The 26,213-nt window shown below is 37.7% G+C and overlaps 1 protein-coding gene and 1 long non-coding RNA gene across 2 annotated transcripts in view; both read right to left on the bottom strand.

Annotated features, from left to right (window-relative positions):
• Positions 1–6,726: 6,726 nt before the first annotated feature.
• Positions 6,727–9,749, bottom strand: LOC149811798 (ribonuclease 2-like). The gene is made up of 4 exons (XM_089993426.1): positions 9,583–9,749; positions 9,109–9,270; positions 8,919–9,021; positions 6,727–6,955 (listed from the first exon to the last, which is right to left on the bottom strand). The coding sequence occupies exons 1-4, from the start codon at positions 9,691–9,693 to the stop codon at positions 6,906–6,908; spliced, it is 426 nt and encodes a 141-aa protein (XP_089849552.1). The 5' UTR covers positions 9,694–9,749; the 3' UTR covers positions 6,727–6,905.
• A 629-nt stretch (positions 9,750–10,378) lies between these two features.
• LOC149811797 (uncharacterized) overlaps positions 10,379–26,213 on the bottom strand; it is a 32,637-nt gene continuing 16,802 nt past the window's right edge. Inside the window, exons 2-4 of the long non-coding RNA XR_016428566.1 lie at positions 12,459–12,484; positions 10,583–10,656; positions 10,379–10,499 (exon numbers count right to left, since the gene is read on the bottom strand). This is a non-coding gene — a long non-coding RNA (uncharacterized LOC149811797). The remainder of the gene's footprint in view (positions 10,500–10,582; positions 10,657–12,458; positions 12,485–26,213) is intronic.

The raw sequence follows: 26,213 nt of genomic DNA, 5'->3' as shown, positions 1-26,213 counted from the left end.
TTTTCCGTCGGTCCACTGCCATCCCTAGAAGATAGGAATGGTTTAAATGATCCACTCATACCCTCTGTTGTCCCTCATTTTCATATCCCTTTGAATCTTGTTGATGCAAGTTATTATCAATTCTGACTTCATAAATGGATTAAATATAATTGATTTAATAAGAAGCTATCCTTGGATTGTAACACCTCAATTTTTAAATCTCAAAAATTATAGATTTTTTTTTAAAATACTTTTATAAAATTATAGCAAAAAAATTAAATGGGACAAAAACTTGGCGCGTTACTTCTCGTTTACATTCATAATCATACAAGCATTTGAATCAAAAATCAAACATTTATAAATTAAATTAAATGTTCATACAACAACAACACAACAACAACTACGCCTTCATCCCAAAACAATTGGGGTCGGCGATATGAACCAACAAAGAAAATCATTCTGGGTCTTCCACATGAATCCTTCTCCTCCATTCATTTCTATCCAATGCCATGTCCTCGGTGAGGTTCAAAGCATTCATATCCTTTCCTATCACCTCCATCCATGTCTTCCTAGGCCTACCCCGACCTCTTTTAACTAATATATTTTCCCATTTCTCCATCCTTCTAACTGGAGCATCATTAGGCCTTCGTCGAATATGTCCAAACCACCGTAAACGATTCTCTCTCATCTTATTTTCAATGGGTGCAACGCCTACCTTCTTACGTATCTCCTAGTTTTGAATCTTATCTTTTATTGTATTTCCACACATCCATCTCAGCATACGCATCTCAGCTACACTCATTTTTTGAATATGATGTCTCTTGGCAGCCCAACATTTTGTACCATATAGTAAAGCGGGCCTAATAGTCGTCCTATAAAACTTTCCCTTCAACCGCAATGGCATTCTACGATCGCACAACACTCCAGTTGCACTCTTCCATTTCATCCACCCAACCTTTATCCTATGATTTACATCTCCATCAATTTCTCCATACTTTTGAATGATAGATCCCAAATATTTGAAAGAATCATCCACCGGTATTTCTTGCTCACCAAGCTTCACTACACTCCCACCTCTATTTCGTTGCTTACTAAATCGGCATTCCATGTATTCTGTCTTACTCTTACTCAACTTAAAACCTCTTGCTTCCAATGTCTGTCTTCATAATTCTAACTTAGCATTAACCCCAGCTCTAGACTCATCAATCAAAACAATATCATCAGCAAACAACATACACCACGGCACATTTTCTTGAATTGATCTCGTAAGCTCATCCATCACTATAGCAAATAGGAAAGGGCTTAAAGCAGATCCTTGATGTAACCCAGCCGTTATAGGAAAATTGGTTGTCACCCCTCCACAAGTGCGGACATTGGTTACTACTCCTTCATACATATCTTTAATTATACTAATGTACTTGAGAGAAATTCCTTCTTTGCTATCATATACTTCTCCAAATTCTCATTATCACGACTTTTACTTAGATTTCTATAACACTCCCTTTTAACCTTAATAGCTAATTTGACATCCTCGTTCCACCACGATGTATCCTTACCTAGCGGTGCACCGCCTTTAGACTCACCCAATACCTCCTTAGCCACCTTTTTCATGCCACCCGCTATCTTATTCCACATAGATTTTGAATCCTCCTCGAGACACCAATCAACTTCCTTAACTACCCGCTCTACAAACATTCCTTGTTTAGCTCCTTTTAGTGCCCACCACTTAATTCTAGGATCTATCCTATGTCTATCCCTTTTGCGGCATTGTCTAATTCTAAGATCTAAAATTAAGACTCTATGTTGTGTAGCTACACTTTCTCCTGGTATAACCTTACAATCGATGCAACAACCCCTATCTCTCTTTCTAAGTAGGAAAAAATCTATCTGACTCGTATTAACTCCACTTTTAAATGTTACTAGGTGAGACTCCCTCTTCCTAAACCAAGTGTTTGCTAAGATCATATCATAGGACAAACCAAAATCTAAAATCCTTTCTCCACTATCGTTTCTTTCGCCTATACCATAGCCTCCATGGATACTCTCAAATCCATCCCTACTAATGCCTACATGCCCATTAAGGTCACCGTCGATGAAAAGTCTTTCTCCATAAGATATCCCTTGTACTACTCCATCTAAATCTTCCCAAAATTGACGCTTAGTGGAATCATCTAAACCTACTTGAGGTGCATAAACACTAATAATATTAATAATATTTGTACCTAATACTAATTTAATAAGTAAAATCCTATCACCCTTCCTACAGACCTCAACTACATTATCTATAAACTCACGACTCATAACAATCCCTACTCCATTCCTATTCCTATTTATTCCTGTATACCAAATCTTATATCCCCAAGGTTCTATCACTTTTGCTTTCTCACCTACCCATTTGGTCTCTTGTAGACATAAAATATCAATCTTTCTCCTACACATAACATCTACTAACTCTACCAACTTACCAGTTAAAGACCCTATGTTTCAAGTGGCTAACCTAATTTTATGGTCTTGGACTAACTTCTTTACCCCCACCCGTCCAACAAAGTGAGGGAACCCTTGCTTATTTGACACCACACCCGGGCGCCGGTGTGACGCGTCGCTTCCGGGCGACGACCTAGCAACCCTTGCCCATTTATCACTGCCTCCGGGCCTATAGAGTACAGCGTGTCGCTCAGTAGGGAACGCCCCAACGAAATTCTCATATTGGTTCATATTCATAGGGTATGACAAAGTTTTTATGCTGGCTGTCACAGGCCTACCGCAACCCTCCTCCTTTATCTGGGCTTGGGACCGGCAGTGTATAACTAAACAGTTATACACAGGCGGAGTTAAATTAAATGTTCATACATGTCCAAAATTAAATATAATTGTCTATTTAACAAATTAAATTTATCAGAGTCTATGCGCTATTTAAAACGCTCTCAATGTTTGAGAAAGGTATGGCTCGGTCCTCCTCGCAACCTCCCGTCATCGCATGTGAGCTTACTTATTTTTTGAAAAAACATTAAAACCATAGGGTCAGACAAAAATTGTCTCAATAGGATAGAGTTGTACTAAACATATAAATCAAAATACGTAAGTGGGAATTACATCAAATTTTCATGTATTTAACAAAATTAAATACAAACAAATTTCACATGTATTGCAAATAGTCCAAGTAAGCATACAATGGCTTAATTTAACATTCATCAGTAATTCATTCAAGCTTAAACAATTCAAATTACATAGACATACAGTTAAAAATGCATGCAGTTAAAAATGTAGAAGTTGATTCTCATGCATGAACCAATTCTTATCTTTAATTAAATTTTCTTTATTATATGATGCATGTCATGCCTATTTAATGCATGATCGTTTATGTTACAGTTGTCAGAACCCTGTGGGTATAAACACAGGCAAAACTCCTGAGTCAGGGTCACGTCGCAGGCAGTATTTTAAATGAAAGGGTGCCTTTATCTTGGCCGAGCACTATTCGCCAGTGCCGAATGAGGAACGCAAACTCGGGCTCACTTTCATTGAGTCCTTATAGGTATTGTTGCATGTGGTGGTCTCCATGCTTGATGCGTCTCCGCCACCAACTTAGTGTTGCACCGATTTGAGAAAGTTGAAGGGGTTGTGCTACTAGTTAAGGATTTGTAGGCAGTGACAAGAGGAGTGCGAAAACACCACAACCACCACCATCACTGAAGGACCCATTAAGTGAAGGATGTGGGCAGGTGTTTGGCGCAACAAGATTGGTCTGCAACAGCAACAGTTGCATGCAGCAATAGTGCTCATGGCTTTGGTATACCGTAGGCTTTTCCATGTGATTATAGGTCCAATGGAGTCGGGGTTGGTGCAGTAGCATGGATCAGCACAGAAGCAACGCTTGGCATAAAGATCGATTGCAGTGCTTTTATACCAATGTTGGAACCAATGGGTTCCTAAACTGAGTTTGGTTGGGATGATCGAATTAAAAGGGCATGTGCACTAAAACGAGGGTTTAACCTCCAACCTTGTGAAAACACATGCTCTACTATGTTGAGCTATTCTAGCCCATATCCAAACGTGAGATTTTTTCAACCCTCTTTTTGAGCTCATTATTTTCTCATATTCTTGCCATGTCCATGAGCCATTATATACTCCACCATTATCAAGGGCATAATGTCCCTTTAATCATGTAACTCCAATCTTAACCCATGCATGATAGGTTATAGATGCAGCCAGTAATTATCATTAAAACTAATAATAAAATCATATGAATGACTCTTAATGGGCTCACTATTCAATGGCTGTTGGGGATTCTATTGTGAGACCCTATGGCCACACTGGATCTGATATCTGGATCCAACACAACCTTCTCCACTGACAGCATGTATCAAGGGTCAGTGGCTGGAGTTGAGAATTCTCGATCAAAGTCGCACTTGGAGGATCCTGAAGACTGGCACCTTTGTGTTCATTGTAGAATCACTAGCCATCGTCGAAGCACGAAACTGAAACCCAGGAGGGGCAGAATCCGAGAGAAGCAGTGGCTGTAGTGGGGCTAGGTTCTGGGTGACATAGCAGGACTGCCACATCAACGTCTCGAACAGTCAGGTTTGGAACTTGCTACATGGCATCTTCACAGTCATGATTGTCTACAATTAGCATACAGATAGGAAAAGAATGTCACTAGAATATGAGAATTACAAATATAAGCATGGTAAATTTGCTAAGAATCAACTACTGGATTGTGTATTTTTTATAAAAAAAATGTGATTTGTGAATGCTTGAATATTTATGAAAATTATGAGCCATTGATTTTAAAGCCTTAAAAAATCTCGTTTATGCATTAAAATTGGATTATTCAAGAACGGATTCTTATAAAATCTAGATCACATTCGTACAGTTAGGTTCAAGAGAAAAGAACAAAATTCATGAAAATAGCGGTTCAAACATTAGTTCTCATATTCTAATGATTTTATATATATATATATATATATATATATATATATATATATATATATATATATATATATATATATATATATATATATATATATATAGGAAAAGTGGTAGCTACATGACCATTTTAAAAAAAAATGACTTTTAGCATCGCTTTTAAAAAGCGTAGCTAAAGGTCATGGGCAAAAAAAATGGTCTCCTGAACCAAATCAGGGCCAGCCCCCACAATCCAATCCATTTGACACATCCCTAGTGGGCTCCTGAACCAAATCAGGGGCGTGGAACCTCCATCGGAGATGGGAACTTCAGCATTGGGTAGAGGAGAAGGATTTTAGAGATCCCTCAAGCGGGGTTTCTAAAATAACACTGAATCTGTTCTGGTTGAAGACTCCTTCACTGGCTCCAATACTCCTCTTGGAAACAGTAAGAGCTTTCCAGTCAACCTCATCAACTGGTTGAGCAGATCCCTCCCTCGGACGGGCTGGCCAAGTAGACGGTGAATGCGTTATAGTACCACAGCATCGACAATACTTCATACTATTCTCCTACTCTACCGATTGACTAAATGAGTGCCCGAATGCGCAAAGGAACAGTGGAACCTCCAAGCATATACCAGCATACTGTACTGGTGGATGGGGCATCCACATATTTGAGATGACCTCTTAGATACCGTGCAACCCACTGGAAGAAGTATTGATCCAGAACTCCACAGAAAGGCCTGGTAACTTTAACCACACGGGAACCAAATGGTTCTGTTCAAGTTTGAAAGGCTTCCAACGACTCGCAACAAGCGTCAGTCCAGCAACCTTCCATGCGCATGACCGTGAGCATATCAGCCTCTGAAGTAGTTTTGATCAGAAAGAGACCATTGTGAACAGCAGTAAAACGTAGACCAGTCATTGTGGGCAACAGTTCCCCAAGGCAATATATATATATATATATATACTCCAGTCTTTTTGCATGGGTGTCGCCTGAAAGAAAGACCAGCCAACAGAGTCCAGTTGTACTTGTATGGTCCAAGCATACCATCATACACGCATGCCCTCCAGACTCTAGTTCCTCAATGGAAAAACCTGCATCCTCTCCTCCACTAGGAGAGGGGATGAATGACTGATGACACTGGCCCATGAACGGGCCTGTCCAGGCCCTGGCACAGGACCAGGAGGGTCGACGCCGTTGCTGGAAAGGGGAGTACCAGACGACCACCCATCTAGCAGTCAAGGCCCCATCCCACTACGCCAACCCCCCTTGGGGCGATCAAAACAACTTGCATTAATGAAATCCAAAAGAAGGGCATGAAGATAGGGATGACTTGGGGGGATCAGTGGATCAGGGCTCATTTTGTAAATTATTCTTTTGAATCCCCACGTACAAAAAAATTGCTTCCATGTCATTCTGAATAAAAGGTAGGAGTCCTACTCAGATGCTTTGGCAGGGCAAGCGAGCACATTATCCGTGACATTGATATCTAAAGAAAATTAACGGAAAAAGGAAAAGATGTTTCAGCGTTATTGGCGTAATGGCACTAAGACTCCATGGAGCCAAGTTTGTAATCATGTATTCATGAACCATAAGGCAACAAACAAATCTTTAACCTATAACCTGTTTATATATTTTTATTACATGGGGAGACCAGCATTGGGTCAGGGGGGGAGCATCATAAAGCTGACCCACCTAGCAAGGTGTGCGTAGCCCTTGCGGGCATAATGGCCCAGATTTTAAATAACATCAACCATTTTCTATGAATGAACCAACCCTATCATGTTTCCACACACACACACACACACAGCTGACAGAAAACTTCAAACAAATGAACCATAATTTGACTGAAATTTTGCCACCAACCTTTTTATCATAATGCTAAACCAAGTGTCTCCATCATGCATCAAATGAAATTTAGATTAAGCACCCCACCTGCCTAGAGTGCTCGGGCAAGGGATCAACAGAGAGCTGATTATTCTCCATCTTAATACATAAAAGTTACAAGCAAATAGCCCGGCTCACAGAATTTCCATAGCAGAAGACCATGACACTGCTGAACTTTGTGGCACTGTCAAAAGAAACTTTGGATTAAAATGGGTCCATCATCAAAGAAAGACTTAAGTCACCTGTCAAATGATCAGCTGGTTATTCTGCATTTAAATGCATAGAAGTCACATTAAGCCAATAGGATAGTAGAAGGCTCACAGCACTTTCATTCCAGACGACCTTGACAATTTGCTACACTTGTTGCACAGACAACAGAAATTAGAGTTTAAACCAGTCACCGATATCGCCGATATTTTAAAAATATCATGATATTATCAGTTCTTCAAGGTCAGCCGATATTTTCTTGATATTTTCAAAATATTGAGATATTCCAGAGATTTTCAAAAAATATCTTTTTTATATAGTTTATCTTTTTTTGTTTCTTTTATATTTTAAAAGTTAAAACCTTTTCTAATTGGTTCTTTATATTTTTGCAAGAAAAATACTATTAAACCTATTATTTCTTATCTTTTTTATTATTCATAGCTTAGAAGATTTACCTGATATTTTTCCCAGAAAAATCACTTCTTGAAATGATCTCCAAGAAAAAACCTCACCGAGAAATTAACGATACAGGTGACTATGGTTTAAACAGGCTTATCATCATAGAGAGACTTATTCATCTGTCTACGATGGTGAGTGCTTGTTTTGAGGACTGACAGTCAGCTGGTCTGGTCAAAAACCTCAAATACTTATACACATGCATGAACACACACACACAACTAAAAATGTGCAACTTAATACCAATCACTGATCAGGTCAGCTAGCTGGGTCATGTCATTCATGTCCAATCCAAATTCTACTCATCTTCGACCTCCTCCTAGCTCAATGGCCAAGGAAGACCAGAAAGGCAGCCTGGTTATTTAGACCAGAGTTACTGGAACCGCCTATACCATAGGGGAAGCGCGCTTCCCCAACATGCATTTCGGAAGCGCGAAACGTCGCGCTTCCAAAATGCGTGGGGAAGCATCCCTTTTTTTGGGAAGTGTGCTTCCCTCTCTTTTTTATTTTTATTTTTTATTTTTTATTTTTTTTATTTTTTTTATTTTTTATTTTTTTCCGCTTCCTAAGTCGCTTCCGGTTCGCTTCCTAGGTCGCTTTCGAGACGGTTCGTGATTCGCTTCTAAGTCGTCCCACGCTTCCCGCTTCCTAAAATTTTGAAAGTGCCTCGCTTCCCGCTTCCTCGACTGGCAACCATGATTTAGACCATCATGGTGTGTCTGGTCCACTCCAAAAAGAACATAAAAAGACTGGTCCATAATTAAATTCAGACAAGTCTTTCAACTAAGACCAAAATGTTAAGATCTTTCTAAGACGACCACAAGTATCAGGATAGGAAATAATGAATAATCTCACTGGTGAAACAAACAGTCTTGAAAGTGTTAGTAGCAGACTTCAACATTAGACCTTAAGAATCAAAAAAAGGAAATGATTAATAATTTTACTGGTGATAGAAACAGATTTACTAGTATGAGAAAGAAGAGAAATTTGGCAATCTTTAAGTCAAGAAATAGATAGCTCCAAAAAAATCAAGATAATAAAATTAAATCAAGTTTGGCATTCTCACAAAAAGAAAAAAATCAAGCCTCACAAAAACCTCACGCTATAAAGTTTGTAGTAGTTCCAGATGTCAATCAAAAAAACTCTAAAAATGTTGAAGGGGCTGGTAATCAAGTTTATCTTTGCTGTCTAGAAGCTCTATATCCTAAAACAAAGAGAACGCAAAAGCCAAGCATGCAAATAAAACGGAATCAGCTAGACTCAGGATGAGCTGTTTGAATCTGTTTCACAGCTTTGTCCAAGCAAGAGTTAGGCCATGCTTAGGGTTCAAATCTGATATGGGTGCAACCACCCAGCATGCCTATCCAAACAAGGGTTAGGACATGCTGAGTGGGGAAGGAACACCTAAATTCTCATATGTAGTGGATTCATTAAACACTGTAACTAAAGGAGAGAAATAAAATAAAATAAAAATGCATGCTTACACAAATGAGAGTTCTCTGGTATGCTTATATATTTGGGGCAGGAGCTTTTCGAACCAGCGTTGCCATGCCTATCATCAGCACCAACAGTAACACAGTTGCGAGGCTGAAAAAGAGTTAAACACCATCAATCACAGAAGATTCTAGAGAACAATTAAGTTTCACCAAAAACCCAAACATGAATATGACAGACCTTGAAATCCTTGTAGAAGCACAAGCGAAGTTCCTGCACTGCACCATGTGAGCAGACCAGTAGAGGTGATGCTCCAATAGCTTCCTCTATAGCTGCAATGACTTTATCTAATGGATATTTCCGACAGTTATCGGGGGGGTATCTTGCATCATCCAAAATTTTCTGAAACAATATTTCAAAAAGTTTGGTCTCTGAAATCATGTAATGTAGTTTTTAAAAGAGGGACTATTATTTTTCTACAATTCATCTCCACACAAGGAGCTATAGGTCATTTTTGTAAGTTCTAATGCCATACACATATCTACTACCAATTAATGCATGGTTAAACTAGTAAGAGGACATAGGTAGAATTGTGAATAGCTGGAACAGTAGTCACCCTTATCTTTAGCTGAGGGCCTTGGTTTCTAAATCCACAAGGGGCCATAGAGAGAGAGAGAGAGAATTTAACTAAAATGCAAAGAAAATTGTACTGACCGTGACATTATACTTGGAATAGAGATGAAGTGTTTTCGAGAAATAGTCATACTCATCACGAATTACTGGGAACGAACAAGTCCCATGCTTTTCTGCAATTAAAAGCATCATATGAACAATATGTGTGCCTGATACCGGACACAGGAATAAAAGTCAATGCCATATGACTGAAAAAGTTATTGGTTATCAATGAATACTGAAGCCTTCATCGTCCAGTCTAAACATGCTTTGGAAAATAGATTACCAAAAACTCCAATTGATATCAACAGAAGAAATAACTTTTCATAATACATCCCCAACTGATAATGACTTGACAATGAAAATTGATTAAACATATAGTGACCTAGATTCTTATTGTGTGTCTATTGTTTTCTGACCAGTATCGGTTTTAAATTTTCTCATAGAAAGTACAAGAGGCAAATGGAGATAAGTGCACCTTAAGTACAAACCTCATGCTACCTAGAGTATAAAAGTTTTTTCTCATTTTCTTGTCAATAAAAGCTAAATACAGGTTCACTTTGCTGCTCCATTCATCATTAAAATGGCAATCTGAAAAAGGTTGGCTCATTAAAATCTTTTCCTTTGCCTGGAAATTTAAAAGGTAATCGCTTTCATGGCATTTTTTAAAGACATGGAATTAACCACTAAGATTCATCATGTATTGAAAATTAGAAGAGTACAAGGAAATTACCCCACTGCATAGGAAAAACCAGCCGAAGGCGTGTATGTCCATGTCAACAAAAGGAGAAAATACAGTTAGGATGCAATTGAAGGATAAAATTAAAACGAAAAGTACATCTTAAGCCTACAATTACCTCATGAGCCCAAAAGGATCCTTTTCCACCATGGCAGACAGATGAAGGACTACAACTTAATGCTGGCCAGTACCTTTCAAGTTTGTCAACCAAGGATGAAATCTACATTGCAAAGAAGGAAAACTCATTGAAAATATGCAGGCATATCATTTGCAAGGGGATTATTGTGATTTTCAATCCAGCACCTTATTTGGATCAAAATCGGATTGAGTACAACAAGCTGGCCAACTTCCATCATCATAATCAGGCCAAAGTCCATCTTTCAGGTAACATTTGTAATATAGAATCATAAAGAGAAAAGGAAGCAAATTGTTAACATTTGTAGTTCAGGAGGCCAATGAAATGAAGCCAGATCAAAGAAACTCTCCATTCAAGAAAGTTCAAGAAGTTCCAAAAATATCAGCAAACATAAGAGCATAACAAGGAAAAATGCTCCCTAACAGGAATGTTGTCTGAAAGATCAGTACATTCTATGACGGACAGGAGATGGATATGAAAAGGATAAGAAAAAGTATGGATAGCTCCTTTCAATTATCAAAATGGCACATTAACAAAATTCATAATACATCAAGACTGACGACCTTTTTCAATTAATACTATAAAGAAGAGATAAAGCTTATGCTTAACCACACTACATAAAAAGTTAGATAACTTTTCTGCAGATAATTGTTAGGAAAGTCAATGGACAAAGCACAACAATGCACTCAGAGAAATTTGTCAGCTTCAGGATGAGAAATTCTTGACTTTTATGATGACAATTGCATTTAGATGAATGGTCAAATATTTACTTAATAACGTATTCTGAATCTTTCACATCATTATGGTGTCTTTTTCCACCATTATATATTTCAACATCAACTAATACAGATAATTGCCCAAAGGGCTCCTCACGCCTGGCTAGGACTATGGCATTCAAGTTGAAGGATGTCAAGAGTTCAATACCCAGGGTGTGCATCCTTTGCTGGAAGTCTGAAGCCAACAGAAAACTATCCCTAGTGGGCAGGGGGGAGTGCTCATGGAGTTTTATATCACAGACACTCAAACAGGGCCCCGGTCAACATGGCACCTCTTGGCCTGTAATGGGAAATCCAAACCAAAGTGATGGTTTGTTCCTGTTATCATAAAATAAAAATAAAAAACTAATACAGATTCACAGTTCTAGATCTAATGAAGGGGCTTATGTATATGCAATTTTCATATATAACCACCCAACATCACGCACCCCCCTCCCTCACACACACATACACACAGATGAAGAGAGGGTGCCATTAAAATTCACAGCCTTCAGTAGATGTTACAAGTACACGACACTCATCTGCTCCAAGAAATTTATGAATTCAGTGGTTGTTCCATGCATTAAGGGGTGTGTTTGACTCGTGGTACAAACCTGCCCGGGGATAAAGCGGTCCCTGTGCGAGATGTACTGTGTCTGAAACACAGGGACATCCCTGCCTTATATTTTTAAAAGAAGATGCTTGGGCCCCCGGCTTGTCCGAGCGGCATTTGTCCAGCCAATCAAACGCCCCCTAAACTAGTATATTTAAATAATTTATTAAAGAGCTACAAGACACATTTCATGTGTCACATGGACACTGCATTTTTTTTCCACACTAAATCCCCTTTTATATTAGTCATATTAGAAAGCTTCATAAAAATGGCTGTATCCTTGTACCTACAGTTGTATCCATGTGAAATATTTCTTAGTAGTATTTGGGAATGAAAGGTACCTTCAGGGTGCTCTCTCTGTAAATTAAAACAATGTCCTTGATGATCATTTATGCATGAAAGCCATCTATTTCTAACATTTTGGGAAAACAATGGTGACCTAATATCCTTGATGGTGGCAATCAATGGATGGTACCATCATGGCATTTCCAAATTTCTTTGGGCTAAAAACAATGGTAAACTTGTTAATATCCATGAAAGGTGGCATGTGCCAACAACACTCAAAAGAAATCAATCAACTATAATTTGGAATAACAGAAACAGTGAGCTAACGTTTTTGGTTTTTGGGTTTCTCAAAGAGAGGAAACAATAATACAAATATCAAAATATACTTACGGATTGTAAACTCTGTCAGAGCAAAACTGCAAAAAATAGAAAACGTGAACCAAGATCAGTATTGTTTTCCAAGCTATGCACTGAAAAGAAACAAAGGAAAAGATTATTAAACTGAACTAGGGAAAGAAGGTGAAAATCTATGTCACACTGACTCTTCTAGTAGGGCACCGCACCCGCGTTGCACCCGCACCCAGGCGGGTGCGACACTTGGAGACAGCTTCCTTTGTGTTAGGTGAAGTGAACCACACTGAGGTCCATTTCTATCCAAAAGTAGATTAAGTTAACCCTAATCAAGTCCATTTATATATATATATATATATATATATATATATATATATATATATATATATATATACATAAATGCACACACATACAAGTAGTGTTAACTTAAAACTGTTAAAAATTATATATATATATATATATATATATACACCCTCCCCGCATCCCCGCACCTAAGTTTTTTTTAAAGTACCGCATCGCCGCACCCGTACCCGCACCTATGTGACATAGGTGAAAATTTAACCAGTTTAATGAATTTTGAGCTACACAACAATATCAGAAAAGTTACACTAATCAAATTTGTGTTCCTCGGCAATAGATATAGAAAGAATAACATGAGGATATCCATGCATTTGTTATCAGCAAGAACCTCCACAAACCGAGAAAACTCAAATCTTTCAGGTATAAGACTAACATGTTGGATAATAAGCAGTCAAATTGTTAAGACGCCGATCTTGTAATGAATCAATGATGCTAAAATATAATGCCAACAAAGGGCTACACAAGTGCAAGAACCGTGGTCTCTAATGGACCAATTACAATCTCATAAAAGAGATAAAATATGAACTACAAAAATAGCAAGACACAAAGGCCTTAAGAATAAACAAAACTTTATAAACCCCACAAAAATGCTTCTAAGAGCATTACCTTACAAGAGTAGAGTGACGATCTATTTATAAAGCCTCACTCAAAGTGTGTGAGGCAGTCCAACAGCCGTTGGACTGCCTTCCAACGGTCATATTTATGATCGTTGGGGGGAAGTCCAACGACTGGTTGGACTGCCTCCCAACAGTCATATTATGAAAAATACAAAAAAGAAAAAGTAAAAAATAAAAATAAAGAAATACATTTGTGGACTGTACTAAATACATATTTATAAAAAAACTAAAATACCCTTGACAGGTATACGTACGTACATAGTATTTTAACACTGCCCCTCAAACTTATGGTGAAATCATCGAAAGTTTGCTAAGAAGATACAAAAATCTGAGTAAAGGAAGAGCTTTGGTGAAGAAGTCCGCAACCTGAAACTCGGACTGAACATATGGCAAAGTAATCGTCCCCTTCAAATATTCTTCGTGAACATAGTGACAGTCCATCTCAATATGTTTCGTTCGCTCATGAAATGTGTGATTGCCGGCTATATATATGGTGCTTTTGTTATCGCAACACAGTTTTGAAGGTTCTGAGACATCAACGTCCATATCAGAAAGCAGCGCTCTCATCCACATGACCTCGGTGGTTGTTATAGTCATTGCCCTATACTCAGCTTTCGTGGAAGATAAAACACTTTCTGTTATTTTTTGCATCGCCAAGAGATGAGGGAATCACCTACGAACACACAAAAACTTGTAGTTGAGTAACGGTTATTGGGATCTCTTCCCCAGTCAGAATCAGTATAAGCAATAAGATTTAAAGATGATGAAGATGATAAGAATAGCCCTTTAGATATGGTTTTCTTGATGTATCGAATTATTCTTAATATTGCACTCATATAAACCGTGGTGGGCGCATGTTGAAATTGACTTTCAGTGTGTACGACATGCACAATATCTGGCCTTGTAATGGACAGGTACATTAATGATCCAATAAATTGTCTATAAGAAGTTGGATCATCTAATAACACTCTGTCTTCCGCTCTCATTTTTGCATTTATCACTTAAGAGTATCGGCATATTTTGTGTCAGTGATTCCTGAACGAGCAACAATATCAATTGCAAAATTGATTTGAGATAAAATGTACCCTCTTGGCAAATATGCTACTTCAATTTCTAAAAAATATTTCAAAAAACCAAGGTCAGTCATATCAAAAGATTTTTTAAGCATAATTTTAATGTCTTCAATTTCCTTCTGATCATTCCCAGTGATGATCATATCATCAACATATAAAAGGAGAATGATCAATGAGGTATCTGTAGATCTAACAAAAAGAACAATATCAGTGTAATAAGATTTAAATCCAAGTTTTAACACAGTACCACTAAATCGGTCATACCATGTTTTAGGGGCTTATTTAAGCCCATATAAAGCATTTTGAAGACGAAGAACCATGTCATTTTCAATTGTCAAACCAAGAAGAGGATCCAATGTAAACTTCTTCATTTAAGTTCATGTTTAAGAATGCATTCTTAACATCTAACTGATATATAGGCCATTTTTTAATGGATGCTACTGCAACTAGAGCCCTAACTGTGGTCATACGAGCTACTGGGGCGAATGTTTCCTCATAATCTACTCCATATCTCTAAGAGTATCCTTTTGCAACTAGCCTTGCTTTATATCTTTCCAGAGACCCATCACTTTTTGTTTTAATTTTAAAAACCCATCTACACCCTATTGTCTTCTTTCCTATGGGAAGAGGTTGAATTGCCCAAATATGAGCCTTGTGTAACGCATCTAATTTTATTTTCATGGCTTCAACTCATTCTTTTATATTTTCAGCTTCGTTGTAGTTAGATGGTTCGTGATATGAATGAATAGTTATAAGGCAAGCCTTAAAGTTTAGAGAAAAGGATTCGTATGAGACAAACCTATTTAGATGCCTATGTATTCGTTCCGATCTTCTAACACTAGTTTCTTCAACATTTGTTAGTTGATTATATCTTTCAAGGGTACATAAATGCTCCCCATTATCTCGTCTAGAGTATTGTAGAAGATTATGAGATGGTTCTCTTTCTTCACTTAAGTCATTAATAGTATCGAAATTTTCAATATCAACAACAACTACGCCTTCATCCCAAAACAATTGGGGCCGGCGATATGAAGAAAATCATTCTGGGTCTTGCACATGAATCCTTCTCTTCCAATCATTTCTATCCAATGCCATGTCCTCGGTGAGGTTCAAAGCATTCATATCCTTTCCTATCATCCTCATCCAAGTCTTCCTACGCCTACCCCGACCTCTTTTAACTAATATATTTTCCCATTTCTCCATCCTTCTAATTTGAGCATCATTAGGCCTTCGCCAAATATGTCCAAACCACCGTAAACGATTCTCTCTCATCTTATTTTCAATGGGTGCAGCGCCTACCTTCTTACGTATCTCCTCGTTCCGAATCTTATCTTTTATTGTATTTCCACACATTCATCTAAGCATACGCATCTCAGTTACACTCATTTTTTGAATATGATGTCTCTTGGCAGCCCAACATTCCGTACCATATAGTAAAGCGGGCCTAATAGTCGTCCTATAAAACTTTCCCTTCAACCGCAATGGCATTTTACGATCGCACGACACTCCAGTTGCACTTCTCCATTTCATCCACCCAACCTTTATCCTATGATTTACATCTCCATCAATTTCTCCATACTTTTGAATGATAGATCCCAAATATTTGAAACAATCATCCACCGGTATTTCTTGCTCACCAAGCTTCACTACACTCCCATCACTACTTCGTTGTTTACTAAACTGACATTCCATATATTCTGTCTTACTCTTACTCAACTTAAAACCTCTTGCTTCCAATGTCTGTCTTCATAATTCTAACTTAGCATTAACCCCAGTTCTAGACTCATCAATCAAAACAATATCATCAGCAAACAACATACACCACGGCACATTTTCTTGAATTGATCTCGTAAGCTCATCCATCACTATAGCAAATAGGAAAGGCTTAAAGCAGATCATTGATGTAACCCAACCGTTATAGGAAAATCGGTTGTCACCCCTCCACAAGTGCGGACATTGGTTACTACTCCTTCATACATATCCTTAATTATACTAATGTACTTGAGAGAAACACATTTCTTCATCATTGTCCACCAAAGAACGTCCCTAGGTACTCTATAATATGCCTTCTCCAAATCAATAAAAACCATATGCAAATCTTTGTTCCTCTCTCTATTTCTCTCAATAAGTTGTCTAAGAAGATGTATAGCTTTCATAGTTGATCTTCTAGGCATAAAACCAAATTGATTCTCCGATATCATGACAACCTTCCTCAACCTAGACTCAATCACCCTCTCCCAAAGTTTTATAGTATGACTCATGAGTTTTATACCACGATAGCTTGTGCAATCTTGTATATCACCCTTATTCTTATATAGAGGCACCAAAGTACTCTTCCTCCACTCATTAGGCATCTTATTTGTCCGCCAAATCTTGTTAAAAATATTTGTCAACCATTCTAAACCTTTCTCTCCCAAGCATTTCCAAGCCTCGATAGGTATACCATCTGGGCCAACCGCCCTTCTTGATTTCATTTTCTTCAAAGCCTCTGCAATTTCTTTCTTTTGAATCTTGCGCATGAAGTCACGATTCATCTCATGAAAAGGAATGGACAAGTGTCCAAGATCCTGAGCATGACTTCCATTAAATAGCTTATCAAAATAATCTTTTCATCTCTCCTTAATCTCCTATCTTTAACTAAAACCCTTTATATTTCATCTTTGATACATCTAATCATACCCAGATCTCTCGATTTTCTATCTCTCATCTTTGCAAGCCTATAAATATCCTTCTCGTCCTCTTTGGTATCCAACTTGTCATAAACCTCCTTATATACCTTATTCTTCGCGTTTTGAACTACTTTTTTAGCTTCCTTTTTTGCTATCATATACTTCTCTAAATTCTCATTATCACGACTCTTACTTAGATTTCTATAACACTCTCTTTTAACCTTAATAGCTAATTTGACATCCTCGTTCCACCATGATGTATCCTTACCTAGCGGTGCACCGCCTTTAGACTCACCCAATACCTCCTTAGCCACCTTTCTCATACCACCCGCTATCTTATTCCACATTGATTCTGAATCCTCCTCGAGACACCAATCAGCTTCCTTAACTACCTGCTCTACAAACATTCTTTGTTTAGCTCCTTTCAGTGCCCACCACTTAATTCTAGGATCTATCCTATGTCTATCCCTTTTGCGGCATTGTCTAATTCTAAGATCTAAAATTAAGACTATGTTGTGTAGCTACACTTTCTCCCGGTATAACCTTATAATCGATGCAACAACCCCTATCTCTCTTTCTAAGTAGGAAAAAATCTATCTGACTCGTATTAACCCCACTTTTAAATGTTACTAAGTGAAACTCCCTCTTCCTAAACCAAGTGTTTGCTAAGATCATATCATAGGACAAACCCAAATCTAAAATCTTTTTTCCACTTTCGTTTCTTTCTCCTATACCATAGCCTCCATGGATACTCTCAAATCCATCCCTACTAATGCCTACATGTCCATTAAGGTCACCGCCGATGAAAAGCTTTTCACCAATAAGATATCCCTTGTACTATTCCATCTAAATCTTCCCAAAATTGACGCTTAATGGAATCATCTAAACCTACTTGAGGTGCATAAACACTAATAATATTAATAATATTCGTACCTAATACTAATTTAATAAGTAAAATCCTATCACCCTTCCTACAGACCTCAACTACATTATCTATAAACTCACGACTCATAACAATCCTTACTACATTCCTATTTCTATATATTCCTGCATACCAAATCTTATATCCCCGAGGTTCTATCACTTTTGCCTTCTCACCTACCCATTTGGTCTCTTGTAGACATAAAATATAAATTTTTCTCCTACACATAACATCTACCAACTTACCAGTTAAAGACCCTATGTTCCAAGTGGCTAACCTAATTTTATGGTTTTGGACTAACTTCTTTACCCCCACCCGTCCAACAAAGTGAGGTAACCCTTGCCTATTTGACACCACACCTGGGCGCCGGTGTGACGCGTCGCTTCTGGGCGACGACCTAGCAACCCTTGCCCATTTATCACTGCCTCCAGGCCTATAGAGTACCGTGCGTCGCTCAGTAGGGAACGCCCCAACGAAATTCTCATATTGGTTCATATTCATAGGGTATGACTAAGTTTTTATGTTGGCTGTCACTGGCCTACCGCAACCCTCCTCCTTTATCCGGGCTTGGGACCGGCAGCGTATAACTAAACAGTTATCCGGGCTTGGGACCGGCAGTGTATAAATTTTCAATATCATTATCAACAATTTCATTATTTAATTTGGGTATCAAATCAAATAAGAAGGCATACTCAGATTCTTCCTTAGGTTTTTCAAAATCAAATATATTATCGTTTTCCAAAAAAGTAACATTTCTAGAAACATAAAGCTTATCATTTGTTTGATCATAACATCGATATCTTTTCTTATTTTCAGCATATCCAAGAAAGACACATTTTATAGCTTTAAGAGAGAGTTTATTATATTTTTCAAGAAGCACAAAGCATTTACAACCAAATACCCTTAGTCTTTTCAAGTTTGGAGGAATTTTAAAAAGTTTTTCAATAGGAGATTTGTTTTCCAATGTTTGAGAAAGCATTCTATTTATTAGATATAATGTGGTTAGGGCGGCTTCGGCCCAAAATTATTTTGGAATTTCTTTTGAAACAAGTAGGGTTCTAGTAGTTTCAATAATGTGACGATGTTTTCTTTCGGAAATGCTATTTTGTTGAGGGGACTTAGGACAAGATTTTTGATGGACAATTATATAATTTTTTAGATATAGTTGAAATTCATTTGAAAGAAACTCTCCCCAGAGTCGGAGCGAAAGACTTAATATTTATTTTAAAATGATTTTTAACAAGATTATGAAAATTTTTAAAACATGAAAAAACTTCGGATTTGAGTTTTAGGAAGAAAATCCAAGTATGTCTACTAAAATCATCTATGAATGTAACATAATACGAATAACCACCTTTTGATATAATGGGAGCGGAACCTCATACATCTGAATGCACTAATTCAAAATTTTCATGTGACATAGAGGTTCTAGATCCAAAAGGTGTCAATAATCTTCACATACAAAATTTTTATCTTTACAAAAGATTTTCAAAAATGAAAAACGAGATAATTTGGATATACTCGGTTGTCCTAATCTTTTATGCCAAAGATCTAAATTAATGTCTTTAACATGATTACAAAATAAGTTTTTTGGTAAATATAGGGAATGCATATGGTAAAGATATCCTCTTCTATGGCCTTGCCCAATCAGCTTTCCTGACTGGAGATCCTGTACCCAACAAGCCTTAGATGAGAAGAATACTTTACATCCGTAGTTAGAAATTTGAAAGACTGAAAAAAGGTTTAAATCCAATTTGGGAATAACCCTCACTTTTGGAACAAAAAATTTTTTTGAGATATTGTCAAGGTTTCCTATGCTTTTAAGTTTTAAAGAGGTACCATTGATTGTTAACACGCATGAAAAATATGATTTAGTGCAATCGGATAAGAAAGACTTATTATGAGTCATGTGAAAAGAGGCGCTCAAATCTAAAATCCAAGAAGATTCACCTGGAGGAGAGGAAGAGAAGATAGTGGCGCCAGATATAGAAGGAGTGGCTTTAAGAATTTGTGAGACGACCTCTGTTATTTGAGTAATGTTCAATTCATTGAAGTTGCTTCCTTTCTTTAATTCTTGAGGTTCTTCACTTAAGGTGACCACTTTTTTTAATTTGGGACAATCCGGTCTTATATGCCCCGGTTCCTTACAATGATGACAAATGATTTTACATTTGTATTCTCCTCCATTATGTCCTTCCCCATTGAATTTCCTCTCAAAGTGGGGTGGTTTATATGTTTTCACCTATGTCATATGGGTGCGGGTGCGGGGGTGCGGCACTTTCAGAAAACTTGGGTGCGGGGGTGCGGCACTTTCAAAAAACTTGGGTGCGGGGGTGCGGCAAAATATATATATATATAGTCCAAAATTTGGACATAAATGACCTTGGGTATGGTCAACGCATCGAGGGTCAGGTTAACCGCATCGGGTGTTGCACTCGCACGTGCACCCGATTCGCGTCGCATTGACGCAGGTGCGGCACCCAGTTGGTTGAGTCCCTGTGACATAGGTTTTCATAAAATTTCCGTGTCTTGCCATGGCAAGGACCTAATCATTAGACTTATGCATTTCAAGTCTTGTTTCCTCTTACCAAATTTGAACAAGAGCCTGACATATAGAGGGAGTTGTGGTCTTATGAAGTAAAGAAGACCTAACTTGCTCAAACTCGGGTCGAAGGTCATAAAGAAAAGAAAAAAGATTTTCTAGTTCTATTTGAGATCTTCGCATTTCAATAGTCGAACCTTTCTATTTTGGTTCCAATATGGCTAGTTTATCCCAAATAAGAGATAAAATACCGTAAAAGTCTTACACTTTTATCTCCTTATTTTGAATTACGTACCTTGTCTTGAAGATAATATAGCCTAGACATATCTTTTTGGATAAAGGTACTCTTTAGAAAGCTCTATGTATCACATGCCTTCTTAAACTTGATAATGTTGGTGGCGATTTTAAACTCCATCGTATTTATAAACCATGAGAGTATTTGTGCATTGCTCGCTTCCTAATCTTTCATCCTATTTTGATATTCTTGCAAACCTTTTTCCTTTTCTTCTTTGGACAAGGCTTTGACTTGATCTTCTTCTCTTCTTGTCAATTTGAGTTGTGGTTCATTAGTGAAACCACTAACAAAACCCCATATTTTTTTACCTTTGATGTGATTCTCCATTGTCGTCGCCCATATCAAATAATTGTTTTCATTGAGCTTATAGGAGATGACGGTGGTGTACTCTCTTTCTTCCATAATGATTACAAGGATTTTTAAGTAGAGGAGTTAGAAGAGGACCAAGGATTGAAGAGCACTCCCACGCGTGGAATAATCACGAGATTCACCTTCTTCAAGAGCCGAGCTCTGATACCATGTAATGAATCAATGATGCTCAAATATAATGCCAACAAAGCGCTACACAAATGCAAGAACCGTGGTCTCTAATGGACCAATTACAATCTCATAAAAGAGATAAAATATGAACTACAAAAATAGCAACAAGACACAAAGGCCTATAAAAATAAAGGAAACTTTATAAACCACACAAAAATGCTTCTAAGAGCATTACCTAACAAGAGTAGAGTGAGGGTCTATTTATAGAGCCTCACTCAAAGTGTGGGAGGCAGTACAACAGCCGTTGGACTGCCTTCCAATGGTCATATTTTCCAAGTCATATTATGAAAAATACAAAAAAGAAAAAGTAAAAAATAAAAATAAAGAAATACATTTCAGTCCCTAGTGGACTGTACTAAATACATGTTTATAAAAAGACTAAAATACCCTTGACAGGTATGTATGTACATAATATTTTAATAGATCTTGGGATGGGTGCCCTAACAGTTTTCTCGAAAATCATGAAGGGCTTGGGCCCTCGTTAATGTGATCATGAATCCCGAGCAACTGCAGATGCCACGATCGAAGGGAGAAACATGTTCCCAGCAATCGGAGGCAGTGGGTTCAGTTAAAGGGAGATCCTCAATCCCAATGATTGTACCCTCAAAAAACATGAAGGAAGAAGAAAAAAGAAAACGTGATCTCAGAAAGGGGAGTTCCCCAAAAAATGTCCAAGATAGAATTATGGAGTTTTTCTGCAATGTACTTCTAAGCACCCATTAGGTAGAGAGATGGTGCAGGTCGGTGCTACTGAGGGTGTAGGAAGTGCAGGTCAGCAGTGGTTGTGGTGGAAATGCATAAGATCGGTGGTTGCTGTGGTGGATCTGGTGGAAATGCACAGGGATGGAGGTGGCAGTGGTTGTGGCTGAAATGGACTTGGCCGATGGTGGCTGTGGCACAAATGCACAGAGACGGTGGTGGCTGTGGTGGAAATGCACAGGGACAGTGGTGGCCATGCAGAAATGCACAAGGGCATAGGTGGCTGTGGCGAAATGCACAAGGATGGTAGTGGCTGTGGAGGTTGTGATGGAAAGGAACAGGGATGGTTGTGGCTATGAGGATGCAGAAATGGCGGAGGCAACTGCAGTGGTGCAAAAGGTGATGCCTTCAAGGGTGCCGACATGCAACTCACAAGGCAATGGGCGACTGAGGGTGGTGGTGAAGGGCAGTGGATGGGAGAATCAGGAGGAGGAAAAGGGGATTTGGTTAGGTGAGCACATGGGGCCTCACGTGTGCCAAAAAATGGATTTCTTCATCCAAACACTGATTTTAAAACTTCAGTTTTAAAAGACTTTTCTCAATAAACACATTTCATAAAATGAATTATCCAAATCACATTTCTGAAAAAAAGTCATCCAAATGGGGCCTAAGAACTAGTGCAATAATACATCAATCCCCAATCTATGTTACAAATAACAGTGATATTTTGAAAATACTGAATATGGGCTATGGGCATATGGAGAAAAAACAATCTCACCATGATTCAAGGAGACAAGAGAGATGAAAAGAAAAGAACTTGGGAAGATGATATTTCTTCCTCTTTTCCATGTTAAAATACATGTATTCATGTATATATATACTAATTTATATCCAATCACACCCGATAAAGGGTATTTCTGTAATTCTGCCCAATAGGGGCATTTTAGTCTTTTTTATTTTTATTTTTTCCTATTTTTATTTTTCTTTTCCTAATTGTAAATGCAATTAATGCATAAGCATTGGGGGTCCCAACTAAGAGTCGTTGGACCCCCAACGGTCATAAATATGACCGTTGGGGGCCCAACGACTCCTTGTTGGGCCCCGCAATGCCCTCTCTCACTCTCACTCTCACTCTTTTGCTTATAAATAGAGGGGTAAACCCCTTTGTAATGTTTGGCTTTTTCAAGCCTCTTTTGCTTTATAAGATCCTTCTTTTTAGCAAGCCCTTGTTGGCTTTGTATTTGTCCATTGTGGACTTGTTCTTTGCATCTTGTTTGTGAATGTCCATTGTAGGACATTGTGTTTATTTCCGCTTATTTAATTACATGGTATCAGAACAAAGTTGTGCTCTTATTTTTATTTCGGATCATACTTGTGTTTCCTTGTAAGTTGGCATCTCTCTAGCTTCTCTTATCTCTAGTTTCACCATGGAAGGTAAACAAAAGATTGACCTCACCTTCAAGCTAAATGGTACCAATTACTTGGCATGGGCATCCGCTAAGGAGAACAACCTCAAAGGCAAAAAGAAAGAGACAATACGCATACAAGAACCAATACTTTGAAGAAGATGTGCACAAAGGCACTCACACAACACTTGAACAAACGTGCACAAAAGCGTAAAAATAAGCAAACATGCACAAAGGCATGTATCTATTGAAAGAGGGCAATGCTTGAGACTCTCAAGCTTGAGAAAACAATGGGAAAACACCCATATTTATACAAGTGCTAAAGGAACCACCTTGGGGCTCCCAAAGGAGTCGTTGGGATTGTGACCGTTGGGGGCCCCCAAGGTAATGACAAAGACATAAGAAAAAAACAAAATAGAAAAAGGAAAAAATAAAGAATGAAAATACAAGCATATTACAAGTGGAATATGTGTAAAACTAGAAATTATAGAAATACCCTTTTCGAGTATTATGATTAAAGAATATATATTTATATATCTAGAGATGCGTATACATACATATATAATATATGTATACATATCTCTAGATATATAAATATATATATATATATACGTACAATGGGATCTTTGGGTTTTACATTTTAACACCCCCCCCTCAAACTTACGGTGTGATGACCGCAAGTTTGCCAAGAAGTGAAATCTGGGCGAACAAAGAGCTTTAGTGAAGAAGTCCGCCAATTGATATTCAGACGTCAGATACAGGAGATCAATGACATTCTTCAAGTATTCCTCCCTGACATAATGGCAGTCCATCTCTATATGTTTTGTTCGCTCATGGAAAGTGTGATTTTTGGCAATATAAATTGCACTTTTGTTGTCGCAACATAACTTTGTTGGTTCTTCAATGTAAATTCCCATATCTTCTAGAAGACATCGAATCCATACAATTTTCATGGTGGTAGATGCCATGACTCTATATTCAGCTTCGGTGGAGGACAGAGAGACCTTCTGTTGCTTTTTACATTTCCAAGAAATCAATGACTCACCTAAGAAAACACAGAAACCAGTGGCGGAGTGACGATTATTAGGGTCACCTCCCCAATCTGAGTCAGTATAAGCAATTAACTTTAATTCAGAAGAGGAAGACAAAAATACTACCTTATTTATAGTTCCCTTTAGATATTTGATGATACAAAGAACAACACTCATGTGAACCGTTGTGAGAGCATGCTGAAACTGACTGGCAATGTGGATTGCATGAGATAAATCAGGCCGAGTGATGCTAAGATACATCAACGAGCCTACCAGTTGCCCGTAAGGAGTAGGATCGGTCAGGAGAATCTCATCATCAATCTTCATTTTTTAGTCTACTATTTCAGGGGTTTCGCAAATTTTGTCATCGGATATTTCTGACTTGTCAATAATCTCACAAGCAAGTTTAGTTTGAGATAGAAAATAACCACGTTGAGAATAAGCAACCTCAATTCCAAGAAAATATGTCAGAAAACCTAAGTCTGACATTTTAAATTTCGAAGTCAAGATGGATTTAATACCCTTGATTCCTTCAACATCATCACATGTGATTAGCATATCATCAACATAAAGTAATAATATCACAATCCATGCATCAGATTTTCTAATGAATAATGCAGTATCAGTATAACAGGAAGAAAATCCATTTTCTAACATTACATTGTTAAATCTGTCATACCAGGCTTTGGGGGCCTGTTTCAATCCATAGAGGGTTTTCCGAAGCCGAAAAACTTTATCTTTAAGAATTTTCATACTTGGTGGGGCATCCATATACACTTCTTCATTAAGATCACCATTTAGAAAAGCAGTTTTTACATCCATTTGAAAAATGTTCTATTTTTTAATAGATACAATAGTGATAAGACATCTGACAGTAACCATTTAGGCTACGGGAGCAAATGTCTCTTCATAGTCAATGTCATATTCTTGACCATACCCTTTTGCGACTAAGCGAGCTTTATACCTCTCCAGAGATCCATTGCTCTTAGTCTTAACTTTAAATACCCAACGACAACCTATAGTTTTCTTTCCAATAGGTAGAGTTTGAAATTTTCATGTCTCAGCTTTCCTAAGAGCTTTGAGTTCATTTTTCATAGCTTCTTGCCATTCTACATATTTTTGGGTTTCCTCGAAGTTTCTAGGTTCAAAATAAGAATGGATGGCACTAAGATAAGCCCTATATTTAGGTGAAAAAAAATCAAAGGAGACAAATCGAGATGGTCTCCTATTTCTTTCAGATCGTCTGTGATCATAAGTGGGAACAGACTCACCATACTGCTCAATAGCACTTCTGAAAGTATCTCGATTTCTATGAGAGTAGGTTATTGGCTCATTTGAGGTTTTATTTCCTTGAACATTGGGTGAGTTAAATTCATTAATATCTATATCATTATCACTATCATGGTTTGATGATATTTCGTCGTCACTAGACAAATTATCATTACTAGACAATAGGTCAAATAAGAAAGAATAGTCCACATTTTCATGGTGAGAAGTATTTCTTTCAAAGCCATTTTCATTTTCTAAAAACAACACATTTCTTGAAACATATAATTTATCGTTCTTAGAATCGTAACATCGAAACCCTTTTTGAGTCTCTGAATATCCAAGAAAAACACAAGCAATAGCTTTAGGAGAAA

This window comes from Nuphar pumila, chromosome 17 (genome assembly GCF_984573655.1).
Source record: "Nuphar pumila chromosome 17, dmNupPumi1.hap1.1, whole genome shotgun sequence".
Lineage (NCBI taxonomy): Eukaryota > Viridiplantae > Streptophyta > Magnoliopsida > Nymphaeales > Nymphaeaceae > Nuphar > Nuphar pumila.
The sequence above is the reverse complement of the archived record's forward strand: the minus strand, read 5'-3'. Positions and strand labels throughout refer to the sequence as shown.